General features: G+C 43.6%; 2 protein-coding genes across 9 annotated transcripts in view; both read right to left on the bottom strand.

The window, feature by feature from the left end:
* Positions 1 to 523: 523 nt before the first annotated feature.
* Positions 524 to 2,880, bottom strand: ppifa (peptidylprolyl isomerase Fa). Of its 2 annotated transcripts, XM_069692760.1 has the most exons (6): positions 2,629 to 2,878; positions 2,474 to 2,504; positions 2,264 to 2,352; positions 2,075 to 2,171; positions 1,126 to 1,201; positions 524 to 1,035 (listed from the first exon to the last, which is right to left on the bottom strand). In XM_069692760.1, exons 1-6 carry the CDS (start codon positions 2,773 to 2,775, stop codon positions 894 to 896), a joined length of 582 nt encoding a protein of 193 aa, XP_069548861.1. In that variant the 5' UTR covers positions 2,776 to 2,878; the 3' UTR covers positions 524 to 893. The 2 variants fall into 2 exon arrangements, with proteins under 2 accessions (XP_069548861.1, XP_069548863.1); XM_069692762.1 differs by lacking the exons at positions 2,264 to 2,352; positions 2,474 to 2,504 and having other exon boundaries at positions 2,629 to 2,880.
* Positions 2,881 to 5,128: 2,248 nt separating this feature from the next.
* The window catches only part of zmiz1a (zinc finger, MIZ-type containing 1a), a 99,683-nt gene continuing 88,857 nt past the window's right edge, over positions 5,129 to 15,954 (bottom strand). For 6 of the 7 annotated variants that reach the window (XM_069692736.1, XM_069692739.1, XM_069692737.1 and 3 more), the window contains 18 exons: positions 15,650 to 15,785; positions 14,616 to 14,730; positions 14,254 to 14,474; positions 13,937 to 14,138; positions 13,512 to 13,793; positions 13,250 to 13,429; positions 13,013 to 13,081; positions 12,740 to 12,905; positions 12,480 to 12,621; positions 11,645 to 11,855; positions 11,412 to 11,517; positions 11,111 to 11,271; positions 10,927 to 10,994; positions 10,756 to 10,824; positions 10,381 to 10,664; positions 9,849 to 10,033; positions 8,960 to 9,241; positions 5,129 to 8,754 (listed from right to left, as the gene is read on the bottom strand). In XM_069692736.1, coding sequence (XP_069548837.1) covers positions 8,647 to 8,754; positions 8,960 to 9,241; positions 9,849 to 10,033; positions 10,381 to 10,664; positions 10,756 to 10,824; positions 10,927 to 10,994; positions 11,111 to 11,271; positions 11,412 to 11,517; positions 11,645 to 11,855; positions 12,480 to 12,621; positions 12,740 to 12,905; positions 13,013 to 13,081; positions 13,250 to 13,429; positions 13,512 to 13,793; positions 13,937 to 14,138; positions 14,254 to 14,474; positions 14,616 to 14,730; positions 15,650 to 15,785 — 2,987 coding nt within the window. In that variant the 3' untranslated portion in view covers positions 5,129 to 8,646. The remainder of the gene's footprint in view (positions 8,755 to 8,959; positions 9,242 to 9,848; positions 10,034 to 10,380; positions 10,665 to 10,755; positions 10,825 to 10,926; positions 10,995 to 11,110; positions 11,272 to 11,411; positions 11,518 to 11,644; positions 11,856 to 12,479; positions 12,622 to 12,739; positions 12,906 to 13,012; positions 13,082 to 13,249; positions 13,430 to 13,511; positions 13,794 to 13,936; positions 14,139 to 14,253; positions 14,475 to 14,615; positions 14,731 to 15,649; positions 15,786 to 15,954) is intronic. The other variant, XM_069692741.1, reaches the window with a different exon arrangement.

Below are 15,954 nucleotides of genomic sequence, written 5' to 3'. Positions count from 1 at the left end.
ATCTCAAGCTCAAACACAGTGAGAGCTGAAAAGTCTCTATAGCAACAATGTAATCTGAGAATTCAAACAAACGGTGGAAGGTCAGTGCGCATATGGTTTCATTTAGGGGCAAGAGCTGCTTTTTCACGTCGCTTCATTATTTACTTTCATAAAGTATTAGCTCGATAAGCAGCACCACCCAGTCTCTGGCTTTCTGACATGTCGAGGCCCGCTTTCCCTCCGTCTCTCTCTCACTTCTGTGTTTCAAATAAAGAATCACCTGCACTGACTGCGTTCAGTGAGGCAATAGTCCACGTGTTCATCATCCGTCAAGTGAATTCATGCGATTTTTCCGCTCCAGTGTAGGTGGGTGTCACATGATGTCACATCCTGCTCTGATGGACGGGAAGTCAGTGGCGCTCGAGCGCGTGTCTAAAAAAAAAAAAAAAAAAGCTGCTGCTGCATCATTTCCGGGAAGCTTTAAACCCAGGAGGGCCGGTGGCATGCGAGAGCAAATGTCCTGTAAAAACCAGGGCTGTTGAAATCTGAAAATACTCATTTATTTGGCAGTAAATGGAGAGTATCTGCACAGTTATCTTACATCTTACATTCAGCATAGGTGATTGCTTTGCACACAAAGTAGTTAAAACCAGTTAAAAGAAAGAAGATCTGTAACAAAATAAAAAATAAAATGTGTCGGTGCTACTCTCAAGTCTTTCCATTAAAACCATTATGCGCGCGCACACGCACACACACACACAACATATGAACATTTCACACCTGATTCTGAGCATGAAACGATAACGACCAGAATCTCCTGTGGCAGCTCCTTCTTGAAAGTCTCATGAATATGGGAGGCAACATGAAGTAAATACTGGATACTGAGTCATCCAATAGAAGTCTGTGAATGGGCTTCAGTGTTGTTTGATCTCGCCACAGTCAGTGATGACTATTTTCTTGATCACACCGCCATCATGTAACCCAAAGGATTCCATCTGGGTGACCACGTCCATGCCTTCCTTCACCTGCCCGAACACCACGTGTTTATCGTCCAGCCTTGTCAAAAGAAAGGACGGGCGGTAACTGGTTATATTCGGTTGTTGTGGGGCTCGGATGACCGATCAAAAACCTCTGCAAAATATTTACCATTCTGTCTTTGTCGTACAGATGAAGAACTGCGAGCCGTTGGTGTTTGGCCCTGAATTTGCCATCGAAAGTGTTCCTGAAAAGAGATCAACAGGCCAATCGGTTGAATGTGCTGCAGTCAAATTGATCGTCGACATTTTCTTTTTACCACTAATCTAATGAAGTTTATGTCTGACAACAAAAGGGCAACAAATGCGTTTTGGAAAAAGGTCTGTTTCTCTTTTCTGAAACTGACACAAGTGGTGATTGTGCAACTCAAGAAAAAGAATAATGTAGCATTTGGATCAAGTTTATTCAAGAGAAGGAGTTATTTTGATTAGTGGAAGTTGACTCCCTAAAAAGTAGGTCATTCACGTGAAGATTGCAAAATCTATATGACCAGTAGTTTTAAAGCTGCATGATATTAGGCACCGCCATCTAGTGGAGAGGCAGCTCTATTAAAAAATGCAGAGGAAAAACCTGGGAAATCACACTGTTGGGAGGCCAGGAAAGTGAAAAGTATGTCATAATAAATCCATAATATATCTGTAACTGCATATAAGAGCTGCGGTTTATAGTTATTTTCCTAATTAATTAAAGAGTTTGTTATTTTTTTTTTTTAAATCTATTAATCTTCTTGTCAAATCATCTAGTCTTCAAAACATTATAAAATGATGAAAATGATTAAGCTTTTAAATGCTGGAAATAGAGAAAACTTGGCACTGTTGCTAGATAAATAACTTAAATTACTAATATACCATCAGAATAGTTTATTAATTAGCCATTCAGTTAATTGCATGACTGTTTTAGAACACAGATCAGCAGCCTGTTTGTTGTTGTTTTTTTCCTTGTAGCTTGCCACTTAAAGGACTTTTATTAGCCTTAAACCTGACAATAAGCATAACGGAAGGATAACGGATCATTTGTTTGGTCCTATAATCAGTGACAGGTGTGCTGTGCGAAGGCGTACCTGGACCAGTGTGTTTTAATTTGAAGTTTTCATCTTTAAAGGTTTTCCCGTAAATCGATTTTCCTCCGGTGCCGTTGTGGTCGGTGAAATCTCCTCCCTGTGATAGCAGCAAACACAACAATGACCAAGATGACAAACATTGTGCACCTTAACTCGGCGCTGCTCCGCGCCCTCGTCGGAAACCTTTACCTGACACATGAACTCGGGTATGACCCTGTGGAACACAGATCCCTTGTACCCGAAGCCGTGTTCCCCAGCGCACAGTGCTCTGAAGTTTTCTGTGAAATGGGTTGGAATTTTTTATTCTTATTAAAACAAAAACAAAAAAAAAAACAAAAAAGTCAGGGACAGAATAAGGCAGTGGTAAACATCTGTATTTCACATACAGAAGAAACACACCTGCGGTCTTTGGCACTACGTCCGCATCCAGCTGCGAAATAAAAAAAACAAAAACAAAACCAGATGAATTCCCCGATGCGCTGCACTTATCTGCACACATGTTTGATTTTCTATGAAGACCCGTTGCGGCCTTAAGCGTGCTAAAGCTTCGCTACCTCGATGACGATCCTTCCGAGCGGCTCACTGTCGGCCTCGATGTCCAGGAACACGACCGTCTTCCCGGCGACCGGACCGGAGGAAAGCAGCCTGGCAGCGGCGATGCCCAGAGGGCTGTATCTCACGCGGTTCTTTACTTGAAACATCGCTGCTCGGCTGACGGGGTGAGGAGGACACGCGGGCCGTGGGTGCCGGTGATGTTTACATGCGACGTCACATGACGGAGCTGCAGCAGTAAAAAAAAAAAACAAATAAAAAAAAAAAAACAGCGACACCACGTGGAAGGAAATAAAGAGAGCTCATACAGGGAGCACTTCCTGTGTGTTTCTGATCAAATATATATTCGGTTATCATATGACCTACATTTCACTTGATAACAACATCTTCATGACATCTGAGCGCTGTCAGTCATATTTGACCTGTGATAAACTCTTCACATAATTCTACAAACGTGAAATGAATGAATTAAATTAGGTGGACGGATTATATTGTTGGTTTACTGTTTATTTAGCTGTACTCTAAAATTTTCTACTGATATGAAAGGTTATTGAGAGTTTAACTTTACAATTCAGGTCTCTGTCAGCCATGTTTGATGAGAGTTGACACTGAAAAGCAAATTTTGTAAAAAAAAATAAATAAAAAAAAAAAGTCTGGTCAGCATGACCTCAACTAAAAAAATAAGTCCGCCATTTTGAATTTAGTCGCCTTTTTTTGGGCTATTCGCACGTGTTTTATTTTAACAAACTCATCCTACAGATTTTGAAGCACCGACCTGAAATTTTCTCTGTCCTATCTTAACACCTGGGAGATGAAAAGTTGTTAAAATAATTCGTTTTCATCGATCGGTGTGCCCGAAAAAAGTGACGCCAAAGTCACACATTGTCCAAAAAGTGACTCAAAAATGGCTATTTTTGGCTATAGTATGACTTTTTTATTATAATTTATGATAAAGGGGGAATTTGAACACCATCCCTTCTGACTGAGAGGTAACCGCACTAACCACTACATCACCAATCTTCCCAGTTTATAGTCTGCATTATGAGAAATCTTTGGCTCACAGCGATCCACAAATATTCATTCAAATGCGACCAAAATTGCCGCAGACATTCTTTGGATAGTAGATATACGTGTTTTCAAGGGGTTCTGCAGTGATATTAAATATCTACTTGTAATGTGAAGTGTATGCAAAACTTTTTCAATTTCTCCAAAAGTTTCAACTTCACTAAAAGTTGAATCATCATCAGCAGGCCGAGGTGGAATTTGAACCATTAATAGCAACTTTGGTGAAGTAGAATCTTTTACCTGTTGAGTTAGCCAGACTGTCGGTTGAGTCGCTGGAAAGCTCCGAGTGAACTCCGTGAAACACTTTCTCCTCTTTCTCCTGCCGCCACTCATTCTGTGGTGCTGAAGATAGTCCAGCGGTCTACGACGCCAATGCCGAGCTGGAAACGACCTCATGAAGACACGGGCTCGAGGTAGGTGAGTCCTTGTGTTTGGGGGAGGGGGGGGGCTATTTTTTTTTTTACCAAGCAGGAACTTTATCAGCATCCTTAGTCTCCGTATTGTAATCTTATGTGATTCAACCATACCTAGCTTCTGCTGTGTTTGTGTGGAAGTTATTTGGATCGATCACATTGACCAGAAGCCCACAGAAGTTTTTCTCCAAGCTATGACTCACTAATTCATTTAGAAACAAAGCTGCTGATTATTTGCAACATTAATTGAATGCATATATTTTTGTTTTAGTATTAATTTCCCATGCAGAGGGCTCCCTGTTGCTTATGTACTTAAGCACACTGAATCCAAATAAGTTTTTTTTTAGAATTTCTCGTTTTCCAGCATTTTCACATGTGCATGGAAAGTGCTACTATAGAAAATAGAACCCCTTTATGTTGGCAGACTATTGAAGCACACTTAAGAGGGACTTTCCGGCAGCCAAATTTGGGCAAAGTCAGACATTTGTATATTTCAAGAGCAAGTTTGTACATACTTTTAGTGCAACAACAGCCTTATTTATGAATAAATAATATACACTGTCAATTAAAAATCATGCCTGAAAAGTTGTTTTTTTTGCCCAGTGTTGTTAAAGTTGCGGGATAGACCTTTGCTCCGAAGACATTTTGACCTGTTACAGTAGGAAATGCCCATTAAGGATGCCAACATGCGCAGTAAAAGTTCCCTGAAACTAAAGCAGCTAAATGGAATTCAGCACTCGTTCATTTTATTGATTACGCGTGCGCTTTTCTATCTGCTACATGTCAAACGATCTTCTGTGAAAATGGCCTGTTGGTTATTCTGTGCGATTCCAGCTTGTAAAAAGCACTGTTAACATGTCATTTTAAATGACTGTTAATAGCAAAGTCCATTTATATATATAGTTTAATATTGCACGTATTGTATGAATAGTGCAGCAGAGATTTGCAGTCCTATTTATTCTTCAGTGTAAAATGTTGGACATGCTGGTTGTAGTTTTATGTCAAAACACACAGAAGCCATTAATTGTGTTTCATCTGAATACATATTTATTAGATAAATATTAGGATGTCACGTCATCTAACTACATACAGATTTGCAAGACTAAAAATCACAATGCTCTTCTGACCAGTTTAGAATATGAAATGATTGTACATAGAATGTACAAAACCAAATAGACAACTGCCACTAGTGCCAATCACTTCCGATTGTACCTTTATAGCATATTTTGCCAAACTGCATAAAAATTATAAATTTGACAAAACTTGTTTTACAAACTGTAAATTTAGGAAACAACCCTTAAGAGCCACTCAAAGCTCCATGTCTCCAAGTCCCAATTATACCTCAAAAGGTTTGAATAATTTTGTAGCACCTTTATAAAGTACACAGGTAATAGCGAAATACACAGAAGTTTAATAGTACACAAAGGAAAAATGTCTTTTTTTTTCTTGAACCCCACGTGGAGGGGCACATAAAGTATCTTACATAAATGAACAGGCATGGTTGGAGAGATCTGCACAGACGCAATCAAACACAGACTCATTTTCCCAATTCAATGTCTGAAAGGAGGATGCAAGCTTTACAAATTCTAAATACACTATGCACACTCCCACTGGAGAAAATGAATACATTTCTGTTAACGTGTCTCTATTTCTCATTTACATTATGTACAAATATCCCTTACATTCCCAACCCCGCCCCCAATCCTCTGCCACAACCTCCCCTTGTACTGCAAATAGGAGGGGGGGAGGGTCTTCCCCAAAATTTCATTTTACAATATTAATCGCGTTCTCTTTTAAATTCTCCGCTCAGTTTCCAACGTCTGCAATCAGACAGTACAAATTGTGTCGCTAAAATTACTAGTCGTGATTTTTGTGAAAGGTTACAGTCAAAATTACACACTGTGTAGGGAAATAAAACATCCCAATGCGGCAGTGCATTGTCTTTAACAAACATATAAACAAACACAAACAACATCGGATTCTTCAGCTGTGTCATATGCAGGTGATTTCATCATTTTTGAAGACCAGTAAAGCCGAATTTGGTTCTTCATTACAAAAGAAAAATAGGGAGGGGGGACTTTGACCCGACAACACACAGTATATTTTAAATTCATTGTCTGTACTGCATAAAACTGTGTAAACCAAATTATACCTAAGTCATACGAACACCGGACAAAAACAATAACTTAAAACTGGAAAACAATATAGAATGTGATGAAAATACACAAATCCTGTTCACACATTTTCACTAAGTGTGGATATCAAAAGCTCATCATGAGGCCTCAAAACAATCCAGAGGACATTTTGCACATTCTCACTTTAAATAAAGAGGATGAGGTCACTTGTTCCAATAACATTAAACAAATACATTTTTGGAGAATTTTGGACCTCGAAGCTGCATTAACAATCTTTTAGACAGAAAAAAACAGCTCATTTAAAGCTGACCAATTTTATATATATATATATGTATGTATATATATATATATATGTATATATACATATATATATATACACATATATATGTATATAAAAATAAAATAAAAATAGCTCACTTACAGCTTGCCGGCAGAGTAATTCAAATATTCCTTTTTGCTGATGCATTGTCACAGAGAAATGGAAAAACTGTACACAATACACAGGTACTCAGTAAAAGGCCGGTGAGAGTGCATTTGGATCAATTCCTTACAATATTGGACTGGTTATCAGGGATCGTGTGTGTGTGTGTGTGTGTGTGTGTGTGTGTGTGTGTGTGTGTGTGTGTGTGTGTGTGTGTGTGTGTGTGTGTGTGTGAGTGAGTGAGTGAGTGTGTGAGTGTGTGGAGTCCTTGACAGACACACAGTACCATGTAGTTGCCAGTAATAGTTAGGTACAGTACTGTACAGTCACAACGTATTCACAAAGGGTATATACAACAGCTCTGGAAACACTGTTGGATCATGCAGGATGTTTTTTTTCCCCCCAAAAAGGACACAGTTCAACAGTAAAAACGACAAAAGGAAAGATCAGTACAGTCACACAGATGTTATTTTTTTCTTTTTTTTTCTTATAAAATACAGTGATTTAAAACCTTTTGTAGACGTCTGTAGGAAACCGACATCCTGCTTTACAAAAAGAATATGACAGCCGTGGTTATGTGTATCTGATTAGTTTCAATGTGTGACAAAGATAAAACATAAACAAGGACAACGATAATAATACCCAAAAAAAAAAAAAAAAGAATAATACAAAAAAAAAAGATGATGAATTTGAAATAAAATAATAAATATAAAGAGAGAAAATGATTTGATCAAGCACATTTAGGCTGGACAAAGACAATAGGAGCCGTTGGCACACATGCACTTGTGATCAAAATGGTGCTAACTCTGACAAGGAAGAGTAAAACATTACGATAAATACACAAGAAAAGAAAATGCAGACGTGGTGGAGAAACAGAACCGAGACAGCTCTTAAAGCAGATCGTTTTCTCCCACTTCCATTCACCGTTTTTCTTCCCTCCTCTGTCTCAAACTTTTCTCTCCCCCTATCTGTCACACACTGTATGCTCACAGGCAAACAAGAGGACGTGTAAACACACACACACACACACACACACACACACACACACACTGACACACTCGTACACACTACACGTGCGCTTGTTTCCTCAGGTAACACTCGAGGACATTTTAGCTTGTCCCTTCAGTGCACTGAATCTGACGAGTTCCAGTTATATAACTGTTACACACACACACACACACACACACACACACACACACACACACACACACACACACACACACACACACACACACACACCCGCACGCACGCACCCACCCACACCAGGAAGTCCGGGGGTCAAAGGGCACGGCATACGCCAAAGTTTTGGAAGAACACATTTCAAATAGGATAAAAACACTCTTACAAGACAATGTTTTTTCACTCCAACTCTTTTCTTTTTTCAAAAAAAAAAAAATGATTACAAAACAAAAAAACAAACAAAGCTACAACACTTTTCCTTGAACCCACAAAGGCTCCTGTCTCCTCCGTGTTGTTTAATGATTATAGCTGCACAGTTTTCAGTTGAAAAGTCACAAATGTCATATTTGTAAATGTATATATATATATATATCTATATATAGATATATATATATATATATATATAGACATATACATATAAACATACAATATCACTTTAGAGCCCACCAACATGGCGAGAGGCGGTGGAACTGGTGTGTGGAATCTTTACATGAGAAAAAAGGGAGTGCGGGGATGAGCAGCGTTCCCCTTGGAGTTCCCAGACAGGTGCCTCTTTTCAGCGGTGCTCTTATGCCACACATTATCTGTTGATAAACTGTTTATACGTGTGTGTGTGTGTGTGTGTGTGTGTGTGTGTGTGTGTGTGTGTGTGTGTGTGTGTGTGTGTGTGTGTATGTGTGCGTGCGCGCGCGTGAGCATAGGGAGCTGCTTGACGTGTTGATGGGGAGTTGGTGAGGTGTCTGTGGACGGACAGTCAAACGCAGCACGACTCCTGCGCGTGTGGGGTTTGTGCGGGAAGGTGAAAGGCTAGTTGTTCTCAAAAAGGGAGAGAAGGTCGTCGTTGCTGTTGGCGGGAAGGTCGGGAGGGTCCAGGTACGAGAGTAACTCCTCTGGATTGGCCAGCTCCGGAAGCAGCTGTGGATACAGGACAGACAAAACAGATATGAGCAAAGTTAAATACCCTGAAGACACAATTATAACTCTAACCGGCGTACACATAAATGTAGAAAACGGCTGAGAAGCAATTTGAGAGTCACACAGCAAAGAGACGAGAGCAGCTGCAGCAGACAAGGTTAGCTGTTAACAGATAGCTCGTGGCGTCCAAAGCAGACACACTTACATCCAGGGAGGGTTCGGGCATATCCTGCGCTCCCTGACCCATCTGCCCATCTGAGGAGGGGTTAAAGTTCAGATCGCTGTGGGGGTGACTGTTCTGCCCGGGATGCGGAGGCTGCGGCTGAGGCTGCGACTGGCGAGGCGGCTGCGATGATTGGCCACTGTGATGCAAGGGCTGCCCTGACTGGCCACTGTGATGTAAGGGCGGCCCTGTTTGGCTGCCAGGGTGGGGAGACGCATGCAAGCCCTGCTGCATGGAGTTATGGGTTTGATCGGAATGGGACATCTGCAGGTGCAAGAGGCAAACAGAAGGCGAGAGAGTGAAAAAATAAGGAGGCGGACATAGTGAGAGAGACACAAAGAGGGAAGGAGGGAGTGTTAGGGGGGACAGGGGGAGGGAGGGAGGGGGAGGCGCCAAATGAGTCCCAGCGTGAATAATATGGAACAGGCCTTCTAGATGGAAGCTGTGATCAGCAGACATGTACAGCTGCGACATTATACAGCGACACGAGCATGTGAGCATGAGTGAGCACACATGCTGGCCAGAGGCGCGGGCTGCACCTTGTTCAGATAACAAATCTGTTTTCAGTGCGGCACAGATTGTCAAGAGATTTTCTTTGGCAAACTACGAACCAACTCGTGCTACGGGACGAACAACTGAAGACACCTAAATGTCAGACCGAGTAGAATCTCATTTTATCCCCTAACTGATTCAAATACTTCATCGGTGGCATGGGAAGGCAAGAAGCTCTCCCAAGTGCTCTTCAAGTATTTGTAATTGTTTTCATATTGTGCGCGCCTTTTTGTGTGTCCTATGCTGCCGTGACGACTAGATTTCCCCACTGTGGGATTAATAAAGTCTAAGTCTAAAGTCTAAGGCCAGGTGTACTTACTGCATCATTCATGCCGTGGTTAAGGGGCTTCTCCTGGGAGAGGAGACCACCGGGTCCATCCGGAGGGTGAGAGAGCTGGGGGCCGTGGATGAAGTCATTCATAGGAGGACCTCCTCCTCCAACTCCACCACCGGAGGGGTTCCCGTGAGGGAAGTCAAAGCTCCCTTGGCTGTGGTAACTGTGGCCTTGAAGCACAAACGAAAAAAAAAAGAAAAGAAAAGAAAACAAATTGTTTAGTCAAAGGCGAGCTGCAGTTTGGTGTTGCTGAATTCAATGCTGCAAAAAGTTAGGGTACATATCAGGATGTACACATTTCACTTTTTTTTTTTACTGCAGTGAAACATTTATCAGAGCAGTAATATTTCAAAACATTCAGCATAAAACTCTCCTCAGGGCTGTTTCTTTGTTTAATGCACTTGAGACACATCAATAGTTTCTGCTGTAAAATGCACAACAGCTCATTTTGCCAACAAATGAGCTGACTCTCCTGTTATTTGTCTGCACAGTAGGCTCCTTGGCTGCTTTTCATTACCTGCTCCAGGATAATCTCCCCCGTTCCCGCTAGCGTGTTGACTCGGGTGTGGGGGGTAAGGGCTGGGACCTGGTCCGGGGCCAGGTCCAGATCCTGGCCCCGGACCAGGACCTAGCTGGGCGATCATCTCCATCACATTAGGCATGGTCATCTGACTCGGGCTCATGGTCTTAAAGCGCTTGGCCAGCGGTCCGTCGGGGTCCTCTTTGATGTGTAGCTCAGACTTAATGGGGACAGGTCGCCAGCTGCATGTAGGGTCTATAGTGACCTCCTCAAACTCTGAACTGTTGGGGGAGAAAACAGATTGTGTTGCTTTCATTTTGAAATAGTGGAAACTCATGGGTGTAATTAGCAGGTGAAGGGGAAGAAACGTACTTTTGGATGGCGTTGAGGATTCCCCACATGTACTGGTCTACCTCCAGCCCTTCTAATAATGCTGTTTTACTGGAAGGGGAAAGCAAAAACGTTGGATATAATCTATTAGAGGCCTTCCTTAACAGTAAACTCATCCTCGCGTCCCATAAAAATAACAAACTTTTCACTTACTTGCACACAGGACACCGCCATGTCCCCCTCTCACAGTTGAGCTGCAAGTAGGACTCCAAATCAAAGCACTGTGGAGAGCAACAATCACAAACGCTCATTAGGATAATAATCTCCCGTTCGACGTTGTGCGACGTTTGCTCACACATTAGGAACAAACTTTTATCGCCTCTAAATCCGAACAAACCTGGACGTGTTTGCAGTCGTGCCCTCGTGCGGGTAGCTGGATCCGACGGAAGGTGATGGGACATTTCAACGACACTTTAATGGCCGTCTGCTCCACGCCGTCTTCCCCGTTAAGCGTGGTGTTTCCTGCCGAGGCCGCCACGCTGCTGAAGTTCCTCTTAACTGAAAAAGACACGGAACCCTACGACTTAAGTCACGGACGCGCCTCGGCTTTAAAGCGAACCGTGAAAGAGAAGCAGGTGTGATAATTAAGATGTACTTGTGCATATTAACTGCACTAAAGGGACAAAAATGAGCCATACTCTTGGTGATGCAGTGTTCTGCAGGAAGGAGCCTCTTCTTCAGGAGCCCCTGGAGGACGGATCGCACAGATGGCCGGTGGACCAGCTGAAGCACAAACAGGTGGGACTGCAAAGCAAAGCAACAAAGTTAAATCGTCTGCGCGTAAATCATCCCAGCTGATCGTTGTGTTGAAGTAAAGGATTGCATTTTGGTACTGCGAGCAGTGTGTTTGTCCTGATAAGTGTGCACTCACACAGCAGCAGGCGGTGACCGTAATCTGGATGGTGTTCCTCCCGGGTTGGCATACGTGCTTCAGGTGCAGGGGTTTGTGGGAGGTTTTGTTGTCTCCCCTCTCGATGGTGAGGGGCGTGGCGTTGACGCTGACCTGGACGGAGGCGGGCCAGTTGGTGTTCATTTGCCTGTCTTCGTGGTGGTAGCACTTAAACTGAAGCTCAAGGTCCGACCTGTGAGGGGAACAGGACCAGAGGGACAACAGCTAGTTGTGATATTCAGCAAATCTGAAAAACAAGTGCAGATTCTGTTGCTGGGGGCATTTTGCAAGCAGCAGTTCGCCAGCTTTAAACAATCTCAGTCTCTCACTGTTAGATAGTAGTTTCGTTGTGAAACCTGACATGAATGATGTGTAATGCATTTTTAATAGTTAACCTGAAATGGTTACCTGTGAAACATCTTGACAGAGTTGTTTATGGGAGTTTGACGAGCATGTCAGAGATTTACAAACTCGATCGTCACATTTTTGTGGGAGTCAACAACTTAAAACAGCAGCGCTCAGAACTTCACCAAACATTATCGGCTCGATGCATATTTCCCCATAATTTAGTTATTGCCCAGATACAGGCTCTCATTTACTCCATCAGCTGTTATGTCCTCCAAACACCCACACAAATTCAAAGTTACTTCACTGAAATTAATTAATTGTCGCCACTTTTGGTTCATTTTTAGAAGAAGATTCCGTTTGATAAATAAACCGCATATATTGTACACTACGAGTCAGACAAGAAAAAGAAGTGCTGTAAATTGCAATAATTTACACTTATACACTTTTCAGAGCCAACGTGTGATTGTACCTCCACATGAGGGTCTGATGGACGGAGGGTCGAAGGTGGAAGACGTGATTGCTGACAGCCAGGTTGTGCTCCAAGCGGAACGGTTCCAGCACCACTCCATCCCTGACCGGGAACGTCAGCCGCAACTCCTCATTTGGGTGATCTGGAAGAGGAGGAAAACAGCTTTTAAATCTGGTAAAGTCGCAATATAAAGTTTAAAAAAAAAAAAAGAGCGAACGTGTCATGTGAACCACTTGTTGAAGAACTGCTGGGGTACTCACTTGGAGGGGGCGGAAGTGCTGTCATATTTGGTTTCATGTCAGGTGGAAACGGGGGCTTCACATCCTGGTTTGGCGACAGATACGGGGGAATACTACTTCCTGGGGTCATAGGGGGCGTGGGGTTTCCAGGGACTGGGGAGTGGGGGTAGTTACCGGGCCTGGGAGGCTGCAAAAAAAAAAAAAAAAAAAAAGTGAAATAATGGAAACATCTGCATCTCGTCACGCTGTAGTTGAAGCGGAACGTTTTTCCGTGTACAGGAAGTGAGAACATACCCCGTTGCCTTGGCCGTAGGAGTATCCACCTCCAGAGAAGTTGGTGCTCTGACCATTGAAGGTCTCTTGCTGTAGGGGAAAAAAAAAAAAACAACAATAATAAGTTGCTATAATTCTTTAAAGTACCAGGCTTATAACAGTTTGTTTTAAATGTGTTAGAAATGTGACAAGTGTCCATCAGTCCCCCTTCTGACCCCGTGTGTTGGGAGAATGGATAAATGGTGCCGAATAGCAGACCTTGTAGTACTGGCCCATGGGCATGCCAGGTGGGTACTGTCCTTGGCCCTGCTGCCCTTGCATCCTCTGGCTGGGGTAGTTGGGAGAGGGCAGCGGCCTAGAGGCATTGGACGTGGGGTACTGCCCCTGCTGTGGTTGGAACTGACTGTTCGGCCCGTACTGCTGACCCCCGTAACTTCCCTAGAAGAAAGTTAATGAGAAAAAGATGTGAAACGCATATTTTAGATGCTGCATTAAACATGTCTCTGATTTTTCCATTCACCTCCCCAGGATATGGCCTCTTCATCCCCTGCATGGGCATGCCCTGTCGAGGTCCTCCGGGATACCCTTGCTGAGGCATCCTTTGGCTGTGAGCTCCAAACGGCGTCATGCCTGGTGTTCGAGCCTGGTTAATGCCCATTGGAGGCCCGCCTATATTAGGGTTGTTCATGGCCGACCCCATGCTGGCTGGATTCATACCTCCAGGGGGGCCTCGTGGGCCTGGCTGGTTCATGAACTGGCTATTGTAGGCTGGAGCAGGGCCCATTTGGAACGATGGACACATCTGGAGGCAAAACAGATGTGTTAAAAATGATTATTTGGGGGTTTTCAGCAGGGAGTTGGACGACAGGTACCTTTGTGTATTTGTTGTTCTATTTTGCCAAGAGGTTACAGCTGTAAACATCTATTCGCGGGTGTGCGCCGTACCTGTCCATACTGGTTCATATCTTTATTCTGGGTTTCCTGTAGAGCTGCCACTGTCGCCGTCGCCGTGGCCGTCGCCGTGGCAGCAGCGGCAGCTACAGCGGCAGCTGCAGCAGCAGCAGCTGGCTGAGTGAAGTCACCAGGAGGACGTGTGTGGGAGGTCATTCCGATACCTCCTGGTGGCGCATTTGGGCCCCCAGAGTAACTGTAAAAAACAAAAAAAAACAACAACAAAAAACAGTAAGAATGTTTTATTCATCATGTTAAAATGTAACTTGCTTGATTGTTTTAATCAAAGAAACACGTATATCTAGTCTTACCTCCCGCTGTATCCCCCAGGCCCTCCGGGGTAGCCCGGCCTGCCGTACATCCCCTGCTGCATGTACGATTGGTTCGAACTTCCTTTGTTCGGAAACTGTTGCTGCTGAGCACTGAACTGGGGTGAATTGAGCCCCGCTGCGCTGCCAGACATTCCCGATCCCATCGGGTTACCTCCAGGATTCATGGGGTTATTGCTGTTAGCCATTGGGTTACCCAGCACCTGGATTTAGCAAAGCACCGCAGAGGAAGGAAAAATATCTATTAGGTTTTTAAAAGGAGGGAGAAAAAAAACGTCCGCATCGAACATTGGGTGTTGAACTTGTATCATTACTGAGTGGGTGCTTTTCATGCACCGACATACCTGACTTTGTGACGTATTAGTCACGCCCCAAACTGTTGTCACCACGGACAATGACCCAGGGGGCTGGTTGGTGTTTTGTTGCCAGGGGACAGAGTCATAGGAAAAGGATCCATCACTGCAAGTAAAACACAAACATGTGCCTGATGTCACTTGGAACTGAGAGGGATTTGGGGATTTCTTTTTGCCAAGAATGTTGAGCAACTTGAAATGTCTGGCATTCAATTTCAAATCACAGTTTGAGCCAAGATATCTGCTGCCACAGTGAAATGAGGAAAACATCTCCAAATGAGCCTGATAAGGAGCCGAATGACCACAAATGCCGGTAAAAACTAAACATGACTGAATTATTTCTTTAAGTTGTTGGAAAAGACTCGGCATGGATGGGGAGAGTGCAACTGGAATGTTTAGCATTCAGACTTAAACCAAATATCAGGGTAAAATATGAGAGTCTGCTACACATAATAAACAAGGTAAATCCTCATGGGGAGAGGCAAGTGGCCAGTGGAGTGGGAAGTAAGTGCTGTTTTTGGAGAGCAGCTTGTTTTCACTCAGAGGTTAGCTCTTGGAATGGACGACGTGTTCAGTATTTCCTCATAAAGGCACAACATTACCCCAAGATCGTCAGTAGAGGCAAACAGGGCTATTGGATAACTGCAGGCTTTTTTCAGAGGGAGAGAGGCATGAGCACACAATGTTCTCCCAAAACATGACTTCACGTCTCTCTTTCCTGTTAAGTTCCCCCCCCCCTCAACACCCCAAATAACTCCAGCTCCACTCCAGTGATTCCGGCTCCTCTCCAAACAGCGGAAATCCTCCGTGTCGTCGTAGCATGTGTATCGTAGAAGTACTGAATTCAATAGAACTTAACTTTGATAACTTGGGTTTGGTACCTAATATGTCATCTATTGAGTCGTGTCTGCTAATTCACGGATCTTCTTTTTCCTGTTTTTTTTCTTTTTAAACGTAAAAACAGTAACCTTGAACTGTACAGAGAATATGTTTTTACTCAGAAAACCACGGGACTCCCCGCTGACCTGTGTGTGAGGCCGGGCTTCATGCTGTTCATGCTGGGCTGCATGGGTACTTTTCCCTGCGGTTCGTTCTGCCTGTTCTTCTGGTGACGCAGCAGGAGGAGACGACCAAGCTCCTCGCACCACGACGACAGCAGGGCTGTGAGGAAAACACAAAGACACACAAACACATGTGTTAGTCTCTGCCCAGCGCACACACACGCACGCACACGTACACACACGCACACACACACACGCACACACACACACACACACACACACACACACACACACACACACACACACAGAGACACACCTACCTGCCTGCC

Source organism: Brachyistius frenatus, unplaced genomic scaffold (assembly GCF_029030835.1).
Source record: "Brachyistius frenatus isolate BFR_SWC_R1_liver_20210118 unplaced genomic scaffold, ASM2903083v1 Contig_13, whole genome shotgun sequence".
In the NCBI taxonomy this organism is placed as follows: domain Eukaryota; kingdom Metazoa; phylum Chordata; class Actinopteri; family Embiotocidae; genus Brachyistius; species Brachyistius frenatus.
Note: the sequence above shows the minus strand (reverse complement) of the source record. Positions and strands in the feature narration are given on the sequence as shown.

Coding starts and splice junctions, on each gene's coding strand:
- ppifa (XM_069692760.1), bottom strand. CDS start 2,775: ATGTTTCAAGTAAAGAACCGCGTGAGATACAGCCCTCTGGGCATCGCC. Junction 2,172..2,263: donor TACCCGAGTTCATGTGTCAG/GTAAAGGTTTCC, acceptor CTGCTATCACAG/GGAGGAGATTTCACCGACCA. Junction 1,036..1,125: donor TGTACGACAAAGACAGAATG/GTAAATATTTTG, acceptor TCTTTTGACAAG/GCTGGACGATAAACACGTGG.